General features: G+C 40.8%; 1 protein-coding gene across 2 annotated transcripts in view; it reads right to left on the reverse strand.

The window, feature by feature from the left end:
* Positions 1–1,259: 1,259 nt before the first annotated feature.
* Positions 1,260–20,728, reverse strand: part of pax5 (paired box 5) — a 72,474-nt gene continuing 53,005 nt past the window's right edge. For both annotated transcript variants that reach the window (XM_042484954.2, XM_042484953.2), the window contains exons 8-11: positions 17,354–17,455; positions 14,240–14,326; positions 11,833–11,919; positions 1,260–9,327 (exon numbers count right to left, since the gene is read on the reverse strand). In XM_042484954.2, the coding sequence (XP_042340888.1) occupies positions 9,245–9,327; positions 11,833–11,919; positions 14,240–14,326; positions 17,354–17,455 (359 nt within the window). In that variant the 3' untranslated portion in view covers positions 1,260–9,244. The remainder of the gene's footprint in view (positions 9,328–11,832; positions 11,920–14,239; positions 14,327–17,353; positions 17,456–20,728) is intronic.

The following is a 20,728-nucleotide window of genomic DNA, read 5'->3' on the forward strand; positions in this document are numbered from 1 at the left end:
CATTTTTGAACTCACACACAGTGAGGCTGCCTGTGAGTACGGGCTGTTCAGGCCTTTCACTCCCTGCAGTCGGAGGGTGTGTGTGCTGTTCCGAGCTGTGATGGTTCAACATTGTGGGTGTGCCAAACATGTGTTTGGTGTCACGGTGAGATGCCAGAGTGAGAGTGAGAGTCATGGCTGCTGAAGTTTGAGATGTTTGTCTTGCCGACCATGCACAACTTGTTAACAAAGCAGATACTTGGAGCAAAAATAATATTATTTGCTTAAACTTACCTGAAGATCACTGCAGAAGCTGATTTCACAGGCTGTGCAGTATTTTGCATTATTAGCAAATTGACTTTAACAGATTAAGTTGGTGTGATGCCCCTTTAAATTAAACTAACTACCACCATAAACCTATGGAATATATCAGCATAAGAATTCCAGTTAGGTTCTGGGGTAATGGTAAACATGCGGAGGGCCCAACAGGGGCCTACAGCTCATGTTTGCCTCAGGCCCCATAGACAGTTAATCCAGCCCTAATTGCTGGAATAAAACATTGTTAACTTTCACTTAAATGTTTATACTTTTACCATGCGATACATTCTTGTGTAACTTAAACAGGGCTTCCTTTAGTTGGCAAGGAACCAAAATGATCTTGGACACACACACACACACACACACACACACACACACACACACACACACACACACACACACACACACACACACACACAAAAGCGCACTGTGTTGCTCTGGTGTCCTGGGCAGGCACCCAAACTGTGGACAGCCCGGCCTGTGTCTCAAGCTGGGTTTGTGCTGTTTTTTGTGTGTGGCGTGTTGTCGCCATGTCGTGGCTTGTGTCCTATTATCACCCCCCCCCTCCTTCCTCCTCCTCTTCTTTTCCTCTACACACACATACACACCTCTGCCCCTTCCTGGACTCGGCCAGCAGCCAAGACTGCAGCACTGGGACACTCCATTCATTCAGAGTGGAGGGGGGAGAACAGGGAGGGGGGTTGGCTGTGTCCCCTCTTCAGCTTCAGATAGATGCCCCGAGATTAGATCTGTGTCCCCAGGACGAAAGCTGCACTGCAGGGTCACACTGAGACATAAGCACCCTCCAGCTCTGGAAGTCTCCGACCAGTCAAGCTGATGCTGGATATTGAGGAATGTGGCATTTCGACCGTTAATAAATGTGTGTGTGTGTGTGTGTGTGTGTGTGTGTGCGTACTGTTTATGTACATGTGCAGCTGAAGCACTGACACAGAAACTTCAACTTCCAAAAAATTATTTTTTATTCTGAAGGACCAATAAAATTATGGCAAATATTTACAAATAATTACTTCTTAGCTTCACATTACAGGTACATAAATTGAATAATTCACCAACAACAGTCACTCAGGTGGACAGATGGACATGTACACAGACTGAGTATGAAGAGATGCATCAAGCAAACTGCAATTTAATATTTCACAGTAAACTCAAACCCAAGAAATAAAATAACAATAATATTAATAATAGAAAAATAAAAAATAAGCATAATATCAAATTCACCATTTATTTCCAGTTTTCTGAACAAAATTGGTCACAATTTGGGAACATAAAAACGTAAACAAAAAATAAAGGAGAGAAATCAAGTGATATGATATCTTTGGCAAATTCGCACTGCAGTAAAATACATTCAAATATTAAGACAACACACAACACACAAAGAGAAAAAACACCAAGTTTTGTTTGCAACTACTAGAAAATCGAATAAAAAACATACACATTTTCTTAAAGAAGCATTTCTTTTACTTTTTTTTTAATCCTCCCCTCCAGAATATTTGAAGGCATTTCTTATCTTCATTTTTGTGTTTGTATCTGTAAGTCTTTTCTGCTATTTTATATGGGTTTTTTTTTGTACAAGAATCTATTATTTAAAACAGGCATCACAGGCTTTGGTGAATGTTACAGATATGTTTTCTTTTCGTTTGATTTTGAAGAATAGAGCAAGCTGAATTGTTGGAACCTAATTTGTGTTCTGACGTTTTTCTTTCTGTCTTTTTTTTTTTTAATTTTTATTTTTACCAAAACGTTACAGATATAAATATCTCTTTAACACCCCAGATAGGAAGCCATGGACACAAAAAAACTCCAGATTGTTACACGAAAGGCCACAGTAAGGTGAAATATCATGTTATCTTTTTTTTTCTTTTTTTGATTGAAACATCTGCTTAAAAAGCACAGTTGATTTTTGTAGGCTGAGTCCTGTGTGTTTCTCCTCTTCCACAGTTGAATAATATTAAGATGTACAGAACATTGTAACACTTCAGTATGAGATCTGTCCAGAGCCTAGTTATATCAGCAAGCATGAAACAGATTGTGCCACTAATTGCTGTCAAGACGTGATGCTGAAATCCCCTCAGGTTTCATCGAGGCAGTAGCCATCTTCATGGATTCATATTGAGATACAGTCAGGCGGTGCACACTCGGTGAGAAATCATAATAAAGAAAAAAACTCATTTGCATTTATTTCCTATTTGATCTGGAGCTAGGATAAAAAAAAAAATCTGGATGCATTTTCATGGACAGTAAACTGCGGCATAGCTGGAAATGAAATTGTTGGATATGAAACTATTCTTTTCTATTGATACATGAAGAGAAAACACAATATGAGATGCGATCTCACAGCGTATCCTTGGCCAAATAAAGATAACGGCAGCAATATTGCCATTGAAATGACCTCGCTTTGGCACCTTGATTCATTCCTATGCAGAATATCTGACAGGACAGTGAGCATCACGTCTGAATGGTGAGAGAGGAAAAAGTAAGAAAAGGAGATTAATAGGGCTGTCTGAAGAAAGAGGGGAGGACTTTTTGAGGAAGGTCACGGGCCTGAAATCAACAGAATAGTTTTAATATTCCTAATCCTGGTGGTGTGGCAGTGCTACAGGAGGGGAGGCTAGATGATGGGGGGTGCAGGAGATATGATGAGAGTAGGGCCGAGGGGGGGGGAGAAAGAAGACGGGATGAGCTTCTGATGGCACAGCAGGTTTGGGCTTCCCTGGGGAACACAGGGGCACAAGAGGAGGTGGGGGGATCACCACTCCGCAAAGGACAAAGGGAGGGAGAGTGTGTGTCTGTACTTATATTTATGTGTGTGCGTGTATGTGTGGCCTCTGCCCGCCTTGCTTCCTACAGTACCACCCACAATCACAGCCCCCCCTCATCACCGCAGTCAATGTCACGGCTGCCAATCGAAACGACTGCGGGCCAATGAGAACCCATTCTTTCCCCCATGTGAACCAATTAGGTCAGAGCAATGGCAAGGCAAGCTGTGTCACTATGAGACGCATAGTTAACAAATAATCCTGTTAATGTGTCACTGGATTCTTGGCTACATCGGAGGAGCGAATTTGGCCTGTTTGGTGTCGCAGCGTCTCGTGAGCGGACACATGAAGCACGACTGGATTCGTCTCCTCAAGGAGAATGACTTTCAATCAATAATTTGTTTTGTGTTTACAGTAATGCGTGTGGGTGTGTGAATGTGTGTGTTTGGTAAAAAGGGGTGTAATTCATTTTTAAGAAGCTCTGGTTGAATTTAAAAAAGAAATATTAATGAACTGACTTGTAAATATGTCACTTACTTGGCTTTTCTGTATATTTTGTGCCTTTTTTCACCCCTGGTGAAGTCAGTGTATTGTGTTTAGCCTTGGGGCCATATATCATTTATCATGGTCCAGCATGGATATTTCCCAGAATTTGTAAATTTCAGTGAGAGATCTGCTCATAAAATTTATAATGGAAGAATTATGAAAATGTAAATTCAGTCGATAGTTGAAAATCATCTTAGCAACTCTAAAAATGACATCAGCAAGCTATGAAGTAACAAGAGAAGTCTACAGCACGGATGTATCATAAGATCGGGATACCGGACCGCAAAATGATGCCTATTTAGTCCAATGAGAAATGCTCACCTGGCATATACGCCAAAAAGATTTCCAGCTTCCAGATTTAGTTCTGCAAAATGCCACTCACTGTATATGTGCAGTGGTGTTTTTTCCTGCTGGCCCAACTTGTGAGTTCCCGCTTGGCTCATAGACTTTACGTTTTGATGATGTCACCGATTTTTAAATAGCTTTCTTGGATTAATACAAGTTATTCATAAAAAAGAGTCATCATTGACCAGTTTTACAGACATCTCTTGGTGGTCTTTGGGAAAAAGGCTTTTTGGGCTAATGTTGCAATACTGCCAGTGGACACTGGGAAAAATTGGAAGCAAAGCTGAGCTGAATGTCTGGGGGCAAATTTGCAAATTCTAGAATAGCAAAGGTATGGCCAAAAATACGCTCCCTATGAGTGGCTAGTATTCGTTACTGTTGTTGGTTGGATAGGCAAGGTTTAGGCAAGAGGAGTGGGATTGGTTGAGGTTAGGGCAAGAATGTCAGGGTAAGCCAATCAGAGGCAGGGTAACACAGGCCATTCCTTCACTATCCTAGGATTTTCAAATTAGCTTCCTGGGGCCCTGATCTGCACGTATGCTAGCAGCATAGACCTAAATGCCTACATTAGCAGGCTGACATGCTCACAAATACAATTCTAATAGGTACAGCATTTACCATGTTTACAGTCTAAGTTTAGCAAAACCAAAACTTTCAACCAGTCCAAATTTGGACCTCAGTGGTAAAGAGACGCATATGCTGAATGCACTATATACATGTCCAAAGATTGCTCCTAAAAACAAATAAAATAGGCTTATTGTCTTAATCAGAAAATGATTCCACTGGCATAAGACCTATTTCAAAAAGTCTAAACCGCTGTTTATATGGTCCAAATCATATTCGGAATATTGTCATAATTGGGATAATAGTGAAATGTTAGTGTGCATGTGAACGCAGTCATTTGGATTAATTCTCTGGGGAAAATGAATGTTTGTACCAAATTTGATGAATTTCCACAGTGCTGTCACTGGTGGTAGAAGCTATATTGCAGCAATACTAGCAATTCAAATTGTGATCTCATTTTTACCTCTTTAGGCTACCAATGGCAGAATGGAGTGCTCCACTGCTGAGCTACAGTCAATGTGCAAGGAAAGAGTTTTGCACCATCTTTGACTGGTCTTAACTCCAATGAAATTACCATTTTTGGAATATCAGTTTTGGTACTTTACTGATGTCATTGTAGGTTGCTAAGAAGATTTTCCATCAGATGAGTTTGTATTTCCAACATTACCCCTGTTACAAATGTTATGAGTGAATCTGCCCGATATGTCCGTGATGATGAAGTATAGGGGGCTTGATCAGGAATAGGTGATGTTTTTAGAGCATGTAGTGAAAACTGTACTAGAACTGATGGCTGCTACTTGTTTGTGGAAGGCTTTGTACAATCTACAACCCTGTGTTGGCATGGGCCGATAGGCAGAGCATTGTTTAAGGAGTCGCAGGGAGGGACACTCAATCTTGTTTTAGTGATGCACGGTCAGTCAGGGGGAGGGGGTTGACATATAAAACTAAAGGCACTGTCCTTGTTTTCAGCTGGTGTGGTTCAGGTTCAATAATGCCTCAGAAAGATCAAGAGAGAAAGACAGAAATAAGGAAGGGCTCCCGCTGCGGTGCACGCTGGCTGCACAGCAGGCGAGCCGTCATAAGGATCTGCTTTAGAATTGTGCGCACATAACTTTTAAGGTCTAGAAATGTAAAAGGATCCACTCTATCACTAGTTCAAAACCCAGAAACAACAAAGATTGAGAAACTAACAGCTTTGTTCAGTGTTTATAGGTATATATAGCTATATTTTATGTCTCACGCTGCAGATTTGGTGCCTTCAGTCTGTTAGCTAGTAAAAACTACACAGTAGCAATGAAGCACTACGGTCAGCCACACATACCCAAGAACATAAAATATGTAAACACTTGCAGACGATGGCTAAAACAACACCACACACCTCTTAAGTCTTTTTATCATAAAGAAAGCTTCATCACTAAAATCTAAATTCAAAATGTGAATAATTGAAATTGCTATTGACATTGTGACCTCTCTTCTCTTTCAATGATTACTGTACAAGTCTTGTATGGACAGAAGTGAGACAGGAAGCTACAAACAGGTTTAGGAAGATATTGCCTTCTCACGAGATCAACACTGTGGTGCCCTCAAACATTTGCGAGGGATAACACATTGATTTCAGATCAGCACTGAAGGGCAAATCTGTCCTACTCTGCCTGTACATGATGGGTAAGGCCTCGACCCTGGTGTCATACATTGTCACAGCGCAGAACTGATGTAGGAGACAAACAAAAATAAAACAGTTTCACTTGTTTTTTTCCACGAAATCAATGCTTTTATAGAAACAATTTCAGGGTGTCAAACAGCACAAGGACAAGCACTGAAAAGGGCAGAAGAAGAAGAAGTACTTAATGGTTCTAAAAGGAAGTCACAAAAGTAAAAAATGGCGCCTTTAAATGATGATTGAGTCTCTTTGTGCTTTTGTAGTTAGTCAGCCGATCCACTAGGGGGGGCCCATCTTTGGGGAGTTTAAAGAGAGAAATAGAAAGAGAGTGAGAGAGAGAGAAAGAGAGGGTGCCACCGCTTCCTGGCTCCTCTTATCAATATTCAGGAAGCATATAAAAAAAATGGCATCTTATTTAATGGCACCTGTGTCAACTGATAACCAGGCAACAAACTATAAACAGGAAAAAAAAAATCGCAATCGGATCATATTTATAAACAAAGACTTATTTTCATATTGAAAGTATTTAAGATTTCATATTTCACTGCATCGTCGTCATCATCATCATCATCATCATCATCATCACTATTCTAGCACAACAGCGTGACACATATTATAAATCATTGCAGGCATTCACTCTCATCACGGAGTGCAGCGCAGAAAAGCTTCTTAATATATTACTCTGTGTCTCCTCCCATTATAAATAGCTCTTGATCAGGACTAAATCTTGGCAGGGGAGGTAGGATAGCACCTTCCTGTACAATAACACTCCCTGGGGGGGGGGTTGATTTTGGTCTGATGTGAATATGTGCACTGTTTGTCTTACAGCAGAGGGCTCAGATTTTAGGCTGTGCTTTTACTGAAAGGTCTGTCCATCAGTCAGTGGCATTCAAACCACTTTGAATGCAAGTGTGGATGTTATGGCTCATTTCCACTGCATGCAACTTGACAGAACTCAACTCACTTGTGTTGTAAGGAACTTTTTCTATTTGTTTTTCCACTGCAGATAGTACCCCTTCAGTGTAGGTGGGATTCTCAGCTGATTGCTACAACGATACCACCTGAAATATCATGACATCTTTGTTACACTTGCTGAATCCTTTCATCGAAAACCAAACAAAGCAATGTTTGCATTTTTCCAATCTCGGAACCCGTCAGCTATCATCTGATGACTATAAGCCTTTGGGGGCAAGGGCCAATTTTGCAGGCTGATTTGGAGTAGCCAGCAGATATTTGAACCAAGACTTCCTCTTGCATGTGCTGATGATTTTGGTTAATCTCTATAAACAGATTTCTGCATATGAATGCAGATAGATCAGAAGAAAAAGAATCTACAGAAAACCCTAATTCGTCATCAGACTTTAGCCAATGGGTTCTGAGAGTGCATTTCGGCCAATGTGTTCCGCCTCTCCACACAGGCTGTTTACTTGCAAATCAAACACGATTGGTAATACTACTCAGATGACAAATGGACCACAAACTGAAACCAGAACACTTACAGTACCAAAGACAGTACTATTTATTAAGACAACTACTTTGTACTTGAATTCTATGGAGTAGTCGTGCCATTTTTTAAAATCTGTTTGGGAGTGCATAAAAAACTTGCAGTTGCTATTTACAGTAGTTTGTATATTTAAAAATTGATTTTTTTGTGACGCTTAAGACATTATTTAAGTCACTATTGTCTGACCAATCAGTAGTCTGCAGTGCTTTAACTCCACCCTCTGGTATCAGCTCAGCTCTCTTGGAACCTCAACTGAGGTGATACTAAAAAAGTACCAGGTACCGTCCAGAACTTTTGCTATTGGAAAACCAAAAAACAGTTAGTCAAGCTGAGTCGAGCCATGCCGTACCATGCAATGGAAATGTGGCCTGAGTTGTTCTGTGATTCTCATTGGGATGTGGCTACAACTATTGGAATTGAGTGTTTGCTAAAGCTTACCCCCAAACTGTGATTATTCAATCATAACTTAGCAACCATAACTAGGCGCAGCAGGCCTGTCGACCTTTGGATTTCTCACACTGTAGTAAGAGTGATCAGCATTTAAAGGGGGGTAAAATCCCTCCCTTTAGTTTTCTTAAAAACCAAAAACTGAAGGTGTAATGATAGATTAAACTCTCTTTGTTGAGGCTTGTTTGTCTTTTACCAAAAGAGATGGTTACCAGCTAGAAATGGTATTTTTGACTAAATCTGTCTGAAAGGATCCATAATTTGTAAAACCCCAACAGTTTTCATGCCACTGATACTGCTGTAAGTCTCATCTGTGCCGTGCAAGAACAGAAAGACTGACAGGCATTGCAACATTAACTAATGGGGGATGAGGCTTAGCAAACGGTCAATTGCGAAGCTGAACACTCCCATTGAAAATGATGGTATCCCATTTAAGCATTGTGATCTCAGGGAAATGTGTTAAATCTACAGTAAAGAGACTTGAATGATAATGATATGGGTGATTTTGGTCATTCAAAGTTATGGGAATTGGATTGTCTTTCTTCACCGTAACATGGCATAGAAAATCGATTGATTGATGCTGGGGTGTAAAAGGCTGTTTAAAAAAGTCATTTTTCTCAACTCAGATAATTTCCTCAAAGATATTTTCAACCTGAAAACAGCATTTTATCCAGAAGATCACAATACATTTGAATTCACTAAAGCACACCTATGGTAGTTCACTGACCTCATGAATTTATAGAGGATTGGTTAACAGAAAGATAGGGATACCAAGCCTTGATCTATCATGGGAGGGTCCAAAGTCACTTGTTTCTGACCTGTCCTATATCTATTAGTCATTGACACTGCCATACCAGCGTCCTTACAGTAATGTAATACCCAAACAGTCTGTGTTGCAGCCCAGCAGTGCGTTAGTTGGCTTTAGTGTCAGTCAAAGAAAATTCAAACTTCACTGACGTCAAAAAATTGAAATCTTCATCCTCATTGTCGTCTGTGCGTAGGCAGGTTTGTACTGAGCAGTGCTGGTGCTATCCGTCCCCTCGTCCTTCCCTCATCTCCTTCTCTTCCTCTTCCTCTTCTCACAGTAGGAGGGGTCAGTGGCGGTCAGTGGCGGTCGTAGGCGGAGGCTGTTGCTGTGGCAGCAGGGCCCGCCCCCCGTGATGTTGCACTGTAATAGTATGGTGACCCTAGAAAAAAGACATAAACAAAAATTTAATTCATTAAATGAGAACATAGATGGACATTAACACAATTTTTGGACACTTGGGGGCAGCGTAACAAGCTGAAAACACAAACTGATGTGTTAAAGTTGATATGGTAAACGTGTGAGCAAACAATTGCCTATTGCCTACAAATCTAGTAGACATAGAGCATCATCATAGAGCTTGTATTTGGTGTCGTGTTTGTGGCCACCTGATGAATGTGAGTCTATTATCACATTCTTTTTTTTTTAGCTCTGTTCTGGCACTGTAGCTGTTAAATGCACCAATATGTGCACCAACTAGTCCTTACCACTCCTTTTCGATATCTATCATTTCGCTGCTGTCAGGCACAAACGTCCTATTTCCAAAATTGCTATTTTTCAGGAATTAGAAAAAACACTGTGTTTTTTAAAGGATCCAATGGAGATAGGAGGTGTAATCACAAGCTTTTTAAAATACATTTTATTGGTTGACAAATGGTAAAAGCCCACTGATAGACATAGAGGGGGACCACTAGAATTAAATCATGAAAATAGTGCAGTGTGGAGATACGAGGTTTGCGCCCAACGTGGTTTGGTCTTGAGCATGTAAACAGTTTTTCACTGTAAGCTGCCTGTTACATCTGCAAACAAAATGGTAAGAGTGAATGAATCAGCAAAGGTGAGGGCCCAAAAAACAAATATGCTGCTTAGAGATGCACGTACTTCCTCGTCCAAATATATTCAGCTAATCTTGGGATTTGTACTATTGTCTTCTACATATGTTCTGTCTCACACAGACTCCGTCCTCTACTGGACTCTCTGAGTAATACTCCTCTAATCACGATCGTGCACTCACATGCCAATTATGACCTGCCTCCTGGAATTTGTGCAGACCTCACAGTATATCCTATAGATATGAAGATTCCCGTAATCAGACATCCTTTTTGTATTGAGCAATGGTAAATGGCACACTGAGCACCTTCCTCTATGGATGAAGTTGTTGCCTCGAGATCCTCATCAGTGCCCTGGCGCAAAGAAAGTTAGAGAGTGGTGTTTAGCAGGCAACACCCTGCGAGGCCCGCCAGGCACTGTCCAAGTTTAGACACTAACAGCAATTAAATCACTTTAGATGCTCTAACTTGATGCTTCACTGCCATGAGATTGAGCAAGAGCTCACGATCAATGACACTGAGACCCCTGCTTGAACTTGCAGAAATCTGCCTCCCTATAAACTTTGTAGTCTGAACGTATATGGTTAGGCACATCCTGATATGCCTGGCTACATTTATACTCTTCTCAGTCTGTGAATCCGTGCTCGTGATTAGAGGAGTTTCACCCAAAGAGTCCAGTAGATAGCTCTGCCTGTGCTAATAGAACTAGGGTTACAATACTGTAACCATCGTTTCTTTTCCCTGTTAAACTTATGCAATTAACTTGGCAAGTTCAATTTTTATTAATACCGATTGGAATGATGGTAAAAATGACAGAAATAAAACCCGGGTTGTAATAAATCTGAATTATCCTTTTAACTACTTTCGGTTGCTGAAATGCTGTGCAAATGTGAAATGAGCAGCTTTAATTTTCTGCTGAGATTATATTTTACTCTGAATGTGAGTAGTGAAAGGCAGGGGTGAGATGACATGAGCTGATGAAGCTAATGACAGAAAAAATGGGTCTCCTTGTCGTGTACAACCAATAAAACGAACTTGGTCTACTCTTGACACTCGTCCCGTCGTCTCCCTCCTTCATTCTCTTTCTTTTTCTCTCTCTCTTAAACACACACACACATACACACACACTCAGACACACACTATCTAAGTGACAGTCTAAGCTGACACACTGAGTACAGCTCTACTACCGCTGATCCCTTGAGTCTATTCTCTCCTCAGGGAAGAGGTCAATTCAATACTGTAACCCCAACAACACACAGAAACCCACACTCACACACCTTTGTACACACAGAAAAAAAACTGCCTACACACACACACACACACACACACACACACACACACACACACACACACACACACACACACACACCTGTCTCTGTCACTTCCATCAATCAGCCCAGCTGTGTGTTGACAGGTTATGTCTGTCCACAGTCCAGGTAATCTCAGGAGGCTCTTTGGGGAAGTGAGGCATTAAGCCGTCCTGACAAACTATTTAGTCTCAGTCAAGACTTCAGACGCCCTCTCTCCTCTTTTTTTTAAACTTCTATTTTTTTCATTTGTCACCTCTACTCTCATCCCTCCTTGCCTTCCCTCTGTACTGCAGCCTCTCTGTTCCCGCCGCCATCAATCTTAAACCTTTCAGTGCCTCCTAATGTGCATCTTGTCCTCATATTATGTGACCGTTCATCCGTTATCATCCTAAAGCTCCCTTACAGTCTCTTTGTGCCTTCTTCTCGTTCTGCCATCATTTCTCCTCATCATCGTGCCTCCTCTACCTGAATCACCACACATGCTCTTTGCTTGTGTTTACTCTTTGCTTTCTTTCTTTCTCCACCTACCTTGCATCTGTCCTGCCTGGCTGGTGAAGAGACTCGAAGAGCAGCCGATTTCCGTCCCCAGGAGAGACCCATAATCCTGCTGAAACACTGGGGGACAGAGGGAAGGAGGGGAGACGAGAGTGAAGAGAGGACAGGGTGTGGGGAGGGGACACTACAGGTCACCACAGTGCTGACCTTTCTCACCTATTGACTTTAACACCATCACCCAATGACCATTTCACCTTTAAACGTGACCCTTGCAATGGCTCCCTATAGACAAAGACTTTGACACTGACTGTTTTTTCTTAAACACTGATGCAGAGATGTGAAGACAATGTTTGGATGTGTTTATTGTTTTTTGGAAGTTGGTTTCCTAGTCTCACCTTAAAGTGACTGATGGATTTTGGCATAAGTTGGTAGCAGTAACGCACTGATAGTGGTGCATTGACTATAGGACTACAGTATAATTAATGTAATAAAAAACCTTTGAGGCAGAAACATGATTGTACCACGCAATATGGGTAAAATAGACTGTCATGGGATATGTAATCTGGCTAGGGATTTATACAATGATAAAACACATTTTCTGGACTGATAAAATAACCAGGACTTTCTGTTTTGGGATAATTCAGTAAATTAAATACCTGAAAACTCATGGTGTTTTATCACTTTTATGCAAAGATCATATAAAAATTACAGACTTTTTCTGTCTCCACACCAATACCATGGCTTTGGTTGCCAGGCAATACAGAATACCTGATCTGATGCCACTATTTAGTTACTAAGCTGTATGCCTCATTGTGTGAAAGTGACTCTGATCTTTCCTGTATGTGTAAGGTAACTCCAGGCTTCACTTAAACATTGCTTTCCTAACTTTGTAAAAGAAAATGTTACAAATAAATGTATACATTTAAATTCCCCAATCCAGCTATTTGAGTCAGCTTTGCCCCTATCTTATATCAATATCAGTGTGGTGCATCCTGAATAAAAATCAGATGAGATTTAAAGCAGTACTGCTTGTTAACTTGCAACATTATGAACAATGGCCCCATACCCTGATATATAAAGGGATAGATTGTGGTGTGTAGCCAAGCGACAACCTCTGGGGCTGAAAAATTAAGCCAACACAGAAAAGACAAAAAATTGCAATTCCACTAACGGCCACTTGAGGCTGGCTCCAACAGTGAGTCAATCCCCGTAGACCTCCATATTAAATAGAAAACTTTACAGCAGATATAAACATGTTTACAACCTGGTACATAACAACAGTTTTGGTCTCTATAGACAGATTTTTTGTGTGTGTAACTTATGCATTCAAACGTTATTTGCACTTGAAATTATGCATAATTAAGGGTATGGCTGCTTTGAGTGACAGGTGGGTGCCATCTGTTGACAATGACCATGGCGACAACCTTGGCTAGATAATGCAACCACGGCGTAACCCCAGATTTACAGAGTATAGGTGTAGCAGTGGCGGTTGCTATTTCAGTGTGTTTTCAGTTCATGAACGTTAATTGTAAGATTTTGATCACTTGAAAAAGTCTTGTTCAGCATTGGTTATACTAAAAGGAGTCTAATATTCGATTTTTTTCAGGAAGTACATTTTGTTTTAATGGTTTAAAACAGCTTTTTCCATAGGAACAATTAGCATTATAATTGCTATTTTCATTATTAACCACAGCTGTAAATGCAAAGTGCTAACTAAGCTAGAAGCTGGCGATAAAGTTATCTCCACCCTCTCATCCAAATATGAATTCCTAAATTCCAAGATGGCAATGGCCAAAATCCAAAGCTCAAAATGCCATACTGCCATACTTGAAAGGCCAAAATGCATCTCCAGAAACAAATGGGTGACATTGCAGTGGCTACTTCCATTCTTTTTAACAGTCTATGAGTATAACTGATATGTCAAATTCGCTTATAGTATACGTATATTGTTGTCATTCCCTTTCAGAGTCAATTAGCTGAGAGCCTTAGTCATAATTTTGGGTGACTGGATGAAAAAAGGAAAATACAACGTCCTCCACATAGCTGGAAACATGAAATCCCACAAATCCCAAAATGCAACACTGATGATATGTAGATAAATGCCTGTTAATCTGTACCTTCCTCTGTCTCTCTTGCTTTCACTCTGTCTTCCCTTTTCTTCAAATCCATTCACAACCTAAATTGCCAGTCTTTTAAAACATCCTTCCACAGAACCATTAGTATGCCTGTGACGTATTGTACTGTACGGTACAATACAGACAGAAATGTAATGTAATGGAAAAAAATGAACATTGGAGCATGAGAGATACAGCACATTAGAAGAGAGTATTAGAGAGGATGGAAGTGGGATGTGAGCTAGAATGAAATGACATTCATTGATACAATTATTGATCCAGTTCTGGTGAGCAGAACTGGGCACAGAGATATGGGATTCACATACCTAATAAACTGGGGTTAGGAAATCTCCACGATTCATTGTATGTGGAATACTGGGGATGGGAATATGGACTTCCGGAAAAATCTCCCCCTGAAAGAAAACACAGAAGAAGAAACAGGGCATGTTTAGAAAGATTAGAGAAAATTATCCTGTTTGTTTCTACAAACATAACTTCACACCACTGATGTTTTATAGATTTTACTATTTTTCTCTTACTACACACCTGGATAAGATGATTATATGCCCAGGAATCCTTTCTTTTTATTGTACTTCAACTGCACTGTACTGCAAGCTAAACCAGGAAACTTTTAATGAGCATACAGCCATGAACAAGCCTTCCTGACACATGCCCAAGGGCTCAGTGTCACTGGCCTTCACATGTACTTACCAGGACTAAAAATTGACCACAAAGAAACACACAAAAAAATTAAAATAGATGCAAGGAACCTGAAAAAATGTACTTAAAAAAGGAGCACAGAGACACAAAATGACTTCAAAAAGGCAAAAAACAAAAAACCCAAAAAAGAGACAAAATGACCCCAAAGAGACAAAATGATAACAAAAAGATGCAAAATTACCTAAAAGAGACACAAAATGACTACAAAAAGACAAAACAACCAAAAAGACACAAAATTATTAGAAGAAATTATTAGAAGAAACATAAAACATAAAACAACCAGAAGTCAAGAAATAACCAAAAGGAGATGCAAAAAGTTTTTTTTAAAAGAGAACAAAATAGAGACAAAATGCCACAAAATTTGTTTGTCTTGTGGCTATTTAGAAGAGGTGGTGGGGCCTTTTGTATGTCTGTGTCCAGGGCCTCACTGTCTGATAATCCTCCCATGGATACAGCAATGTTTTCCTTTCAAATGTTAGTTGCTACACCTCATTAAATGCTTTAACTGCACGCTCTCAAGACCTTAATTCCCCAGAACATGACTGGAACACTCCAGAAATTCCATCATATCACCCATAATGGTGAGTATGTAAGAGCAATGACTGCATTTATTGTTGGTTTAAATGACAAATTACGTAATTGTCATTTCGGTTGGAGGACTTTGTCAGATTTCTTTGGCTTTCAGTGAAGCTTTAACCTTTTACAGAATGGTCTGCAGACTCGTTGAGAGTGACTGAACTGGAGATCTGAGCAAGACTGAAGCGGTCCTTCCATACAGTGGATGATAGCATAGCTTTTCTCCCTCATTTACTACTTACTGTCTGGGGTCTATTCTTCCTCATGTCTTCCCCTCCCATTCTTCCCTTCACCCCTCTCTTCTCTATTTTTCTCTCTCGTCCTCTGGCCCGCCTGACTACAGCCCGCCCGTCACCCTTCACATCAAAACAACATTCTTCCCCATTTCTTCTCCTCTTTTTTTTAAACATCTCTCCACTGACTCTTTTTCTCCCCACTCTTTTGCTCTTTCCTTCTTTTCTCCTGAACCTTCACTCCTCCCGGGGGATCCCTCTCCCATAGCTGACAGTCACAGACCCTGATGCCCCCTCCCTCCAATCCCCCCCATCCCTCCTCTCTCTCCCTCTCGTTCTGTCGGTTCTGCCTCACTGCTCCTCTACACCCCCTCTGAGTGTCAGCCCCCCTGCTGCCGAGAGAGAGACAGAGGAAGAGAAGAAGAACAGCAGAAGAGAGTTGCTTGCTTAATGAAGGTATGATATTAGACAGAGCGGACAAAAAGGGAGGATAATTTGCCTGAGAAGTGCAGAGATAAAACATGGCGCAACCAGAGAAGCAAAGTTGGGAGATTATCTCCTCCGCTCACTCCAGTCAGCTCAAGGATTCAGGCAGCTTTGGATATTTGCTGAGTAGAATTTAGATGTGTGTGTGGGTGTGTTTGGATATACAAACCAACAAGTTTTCTACCCTCTGTGTGTATGTGTGTGTATGTTTAGCTGCGTCTGTCAGGTGGGGTCGGAATGCGGTCTCCATGGCATCCCCGGGTGCGAACATCCTCCCCTTGTCATCACAGCGGTGACGGCAACGTGTCAGGTTGTTTAGGAGGCGAGGGGGAGGGAAGGAGGGGAGAGGAGGCTCAGGGGTCTCCCTCGTGTAGCTCGGTGTCAAGGTCGCGCACACACACAAACACATACACTGTCAAAAACAAACACGCACAAACAATGGCATGCCGGCACACACATAAACACCACAACACACACACACACACACACTTACACACACACACACACTTACACACACACACACAAATATGCTGTCAAACCTGAGGACAGGACGGGGTGAGCGCAGGGGGACAGGGCGACAGGGTTACCCATCTTTAGACGTGCTGTTCCTACATGTCCGCTGAGAGTGTGTGTGTGTGTGTGTGTTCGTGTGTGTGTGTGTGTGTGTGTGTGTGTGTGTGTGTTTGTCACAGGCTGAATGACTGGGAATACACAGAGACATGAACTTGTAAACAACATTGTTTTGACTTTGTTTCACTGCAGTTGTTGCTTTTGTGTTACATTCTTTTATTCCTCTGCAGTAAACACTGACCACCACTGCAAGACCAAGAGAGAGAGAGAGAGAACAAGAATGGCGGTCCAGGATTGAAACACAAAAGCGGCGTAGAAGGCGGAGTGGAAGGGAATGAATGAATTAGTCGTGGGTCACTGGTGATTCTCATTAAAAACAAATTACTAATGTTGAGGAGGGACAGCTGTGCTACTGTGGCTGGTTTCTAATGATACACAGAGAGACACACACCAAGCAAAAACACACATACACACACACACACGCATATAGATGCACACAAATGCACACACGCGCCACCCCCTGGGAGCACTGTCAGCCATAGTGTAGACAGACAAGAAGGAGGAAGTGGCAAAGCTAAGTGCACCCCCTGAAGACACACACACACACACACACACACCAAATGGGATTCCAATGGGAACTCAAACAGATATGTATATACAGTTACAGATCTGCTGAGGTGATGGGTGGCGAGAGATGACAATTATTGTAGAAGAAAGCAAAGTACGGTTGCACATTCGGTAATGAAAAAGAGAAATATTGAACCAGTTTGAGTCTGTGTGTGTGTGTGTGTGTGTGTGTGTGTGTGTGTGTGTGTGTGTGTGTGTGTGTGTGTGTGTGTGTGTGTGTGTACTCACCAGGTACCATGCCAGTGAGCGAGGGGGTGGAGTAGCTGCCCTGTCCAGTGGGAGGAACATGGGGAGGGTAGCCTGGCAGAGTGGTGCTGGCTAGGTCTCGACCTGTAATCACACACACAAACACACGTATGCTTTCATCAGTACTTTATGGATATCAATAATTTTGTCAGTGTTGATATTGTTATTGTCATGATATTTGTATCTCCTATTTCTTTTCTGTCTGTTAGTTCTGCATGCAAACATGTAACATGCAACCAACAAACCCAGAACCGACTCATTTATAGAAGCAACAGCCATTTACTTTCATTATCAGTTAATTTACGCTCATGTTCAAGATGATGTTTGCAGATGTCCTATTGTGTGCCACAATTAGTCCCAAACCCTAAACAATATACCTTATTTAACATAAAAAGTAAGAAACTAGATAATTCTTACATTTGCGGAGCACTAACCAGTAATATTTTTGCAATTTTTATTAAAATGTATCTGACCAGGAAAAGCCTCATTGGGTTAAAAAGTCTTTACAAGAGTGTCCTGGCCAAGACAGGCAGCACTGCATTTAAGTCAACTGCAGACATGCAACACATATTAGTTACAGAATGGAAAAAAAAAACAAATCACAGGATACCAGGAAAATCGACATACCCTGGATAGAGGCAAATAGCTGGTCGATGCAAATATAACCTGATGAACCTTCTGACTCTTTACAGCAACTCTTTTGCTTTGAAGGTCCAGTGTGTTGCATTTGAAGAGATATATTGGTGGAAATTTAAATAAGAATCATTGTGGTTTTGTGACCTTAAACAAGCTGCTTATAGCTACATAGGAAGCAGGTCCTCATCTATGGAGACTGGCATGTTGATTGCCATGTCTCTACATTAGCCCAGAGCAGACAAACCAAAGACTGGTGTTTTTGTCAGCCAATGTAGCAAGCAGCTTCTCTGCAATAACAGTATTGGTAAAACAGTTTGGTTTTTTTTGGTTGTTGTTTTTTTTTTAACTTTAAAGTGATTTATTAAGTGATTTTGTTGGCTGATCACCTGGTCCTTTTGTTTGTTTGCTGGTTGGTTGTTGGTGTTGGTGTTGTTGTTTTTTGTTTTTTGGGGGGGGGGTTTTTTGAAGGAAGAGGAGACCTCTGTGGGTAAATAAGCTTCCAGTAAAACCTCCAAAATAATAAACTATGAAAAAAATGTAAGAGAAGTTTCAGGAGTTACAATGTGCAATTTTGATGATCAAACTTGTTGCTGTTAATGAATTAATCTGATTATTATTGCAACACCAAATTAAAGGTTTATATAAGGCAGTCTTGACTTATGAATTCTGGTTGTGCTAAAAAAAAAAAGAGCATTGATTTTTCACTGCGCTGTTTCAAATTTTATACATGACCCTCTGTATTTGCAACACTTCTTCAGCAAAGGGCCCATAAAACAGGTCTAAACCTGAGTGTATTTCGAAAAATGAACTTATGGCCTACTACAACTGCCAAAAAAATGGAATAACGGTGACCAGAGATCATAAAAAACTAAAGTAAGTAAAGTAATGATGAGACACTGGTCAATATCTCTACATTGGGAAAAGAAACATTTTTTTGTTAGTTAGTTTGTTTTTAGGAAAATAGGTTCAAAACAAGCTGAAATGTAATACATTCATGACTGTGTTCATTTTAGCAAAATAGGAAAACGCCTCAACTGGACATTTTCATGGCCCACATTCTGACCTCAAAGCAGAAAAGGTGTAATCAATAACATTAATGATGGCTCAGTTCCATTAATGTGTCCCAATACACCAAAACAATGAGCCAAGCTTTGACATATGAATAGACTGCAGATAGTATTCACCTTATTAGTTAGACCTTTTATATTATAAAAAACCCTAACAGTAGTTATTAAGAATCAAAATGAATGTTGTAGCATTATTCTGTTGTTAAAATGTTACAAATATCACCTTGAAAACTCTTCACCTCACGCAGGATCTTTACTGAAATATTCAGGAGAACGCTTAGGATGTCTCTCTTTCTTTTGTTTCTTTCCTCCTTGTTTTCCATCCGCTGACATCTATTAATTTACCAACTCCCCCTTCTCTCGTTACTCCCCCCCACCACCACCACCACCTTCCTTCCTCTGTCTGTCACTTGCTGGATAGGATATATAACTGCATTAGACTACATGACAGTGTGTCGGCCCAAATCATTTCTCTATGTTTGCACGCAGCAGACATTGGGAGTGCGTGGAGAGGGAGCCCTCCATTCATCATCATCACACATATACACACACACACACACACACACACACACACGGACTCCCTCCTCCTCCCCACTTTTGCACACACACATTTATCATCATCATAAACAGCTCAGATGCTAACACCATCAATCCCATTCACTTCCCCTTCACTTAACCACCGCTAACTAACTGAGAGGAGGAGCAGGAGGAGGAGGAGGAGAGGGGAAATAGAGAGGCGATCATAAAAGATGAGGAGGGAAGGGAAAGATGGTGTGAAACAAAACAGAAACAGCAGAAAAGACAAAAAAAGCAGATTGGCACAGGCAATGTTTTCAGGGGAATAGAACTAGACCTAAAAATTGGCTTTGCTTGTGGGATGTATCTGCCAATATAAAGTTATGACAAGTATCTCAAAATTGGTGTTTGTGTTGGCAAGTTACAAATATTTGAGGTAATTTTGAAAAAATATTGCCAAAAATTTTATTTGATACGATTTTTTCTTGGTCACAGGTCAGCCATGCTGGCAACTCAATAAGGCTAATGTTGGCATATTGGTGCTTTATATTAAATGCTCACCACGACAGTGCTAAAAATGCTTATGTTAAGAGAGAAGGCCCAAAATATTTCAAACTGTGATGTGTTAGCATTCTAACATGCTAATTAGCACTAAACACAATGTAGAACTGAGGCTAATCGGAATGTCATCAGTTTTGCAAGTAACAAAAATATTAGAAACATTGAATTTTTACATGAAAGTGGTGCAAGTTGAAAACTAAAGGGATCACCAGAACTATAAAGCATTATTAAGCAAAGTTTATACTCGCCATAGTGTCCCCTGGCACAAAGTTCGCACATCACAAAATGCTGCAATACCCCCTTTTGTATCAAGCATGAAAAGCTCTGACATTTTTTGCCCTGCTTAGTTGTGCACCTCTGAATTTTTCTAACCAAGGACCCAATGTGCGCACTGGGCTTTTCAGTTCAACAGGGAAGACTGGCTGAGCAAATTTGCTTGTGCAGACACTCTACGGCTATATATTTATTGAGGGACCACAGTGACTGTCAGATAGTCACCACACAACTACAGCTGCCAGTAGTTTAGTGTATATATTTATGGAAAGATTTGTTAGAGGCAGCCTACTTTTGTAGCAAT

The sequence above is a fragment of the Plectropomus leopardus genome, chromosome 3, assembly GCF_026936395.1.
Source record: "Plectropomus leopardus strain MGB_pleo_1.0 chromosome 3, ASM2693639v1, whole genome shotgun sequence".
In the NCBI taxonomy this organism is placed as follows: Eukaryota; Metazoa; Chordata; class Actinopteri; order Perciformes; family Serranidae; genus Plectropomus; species Plectropomus leopardus.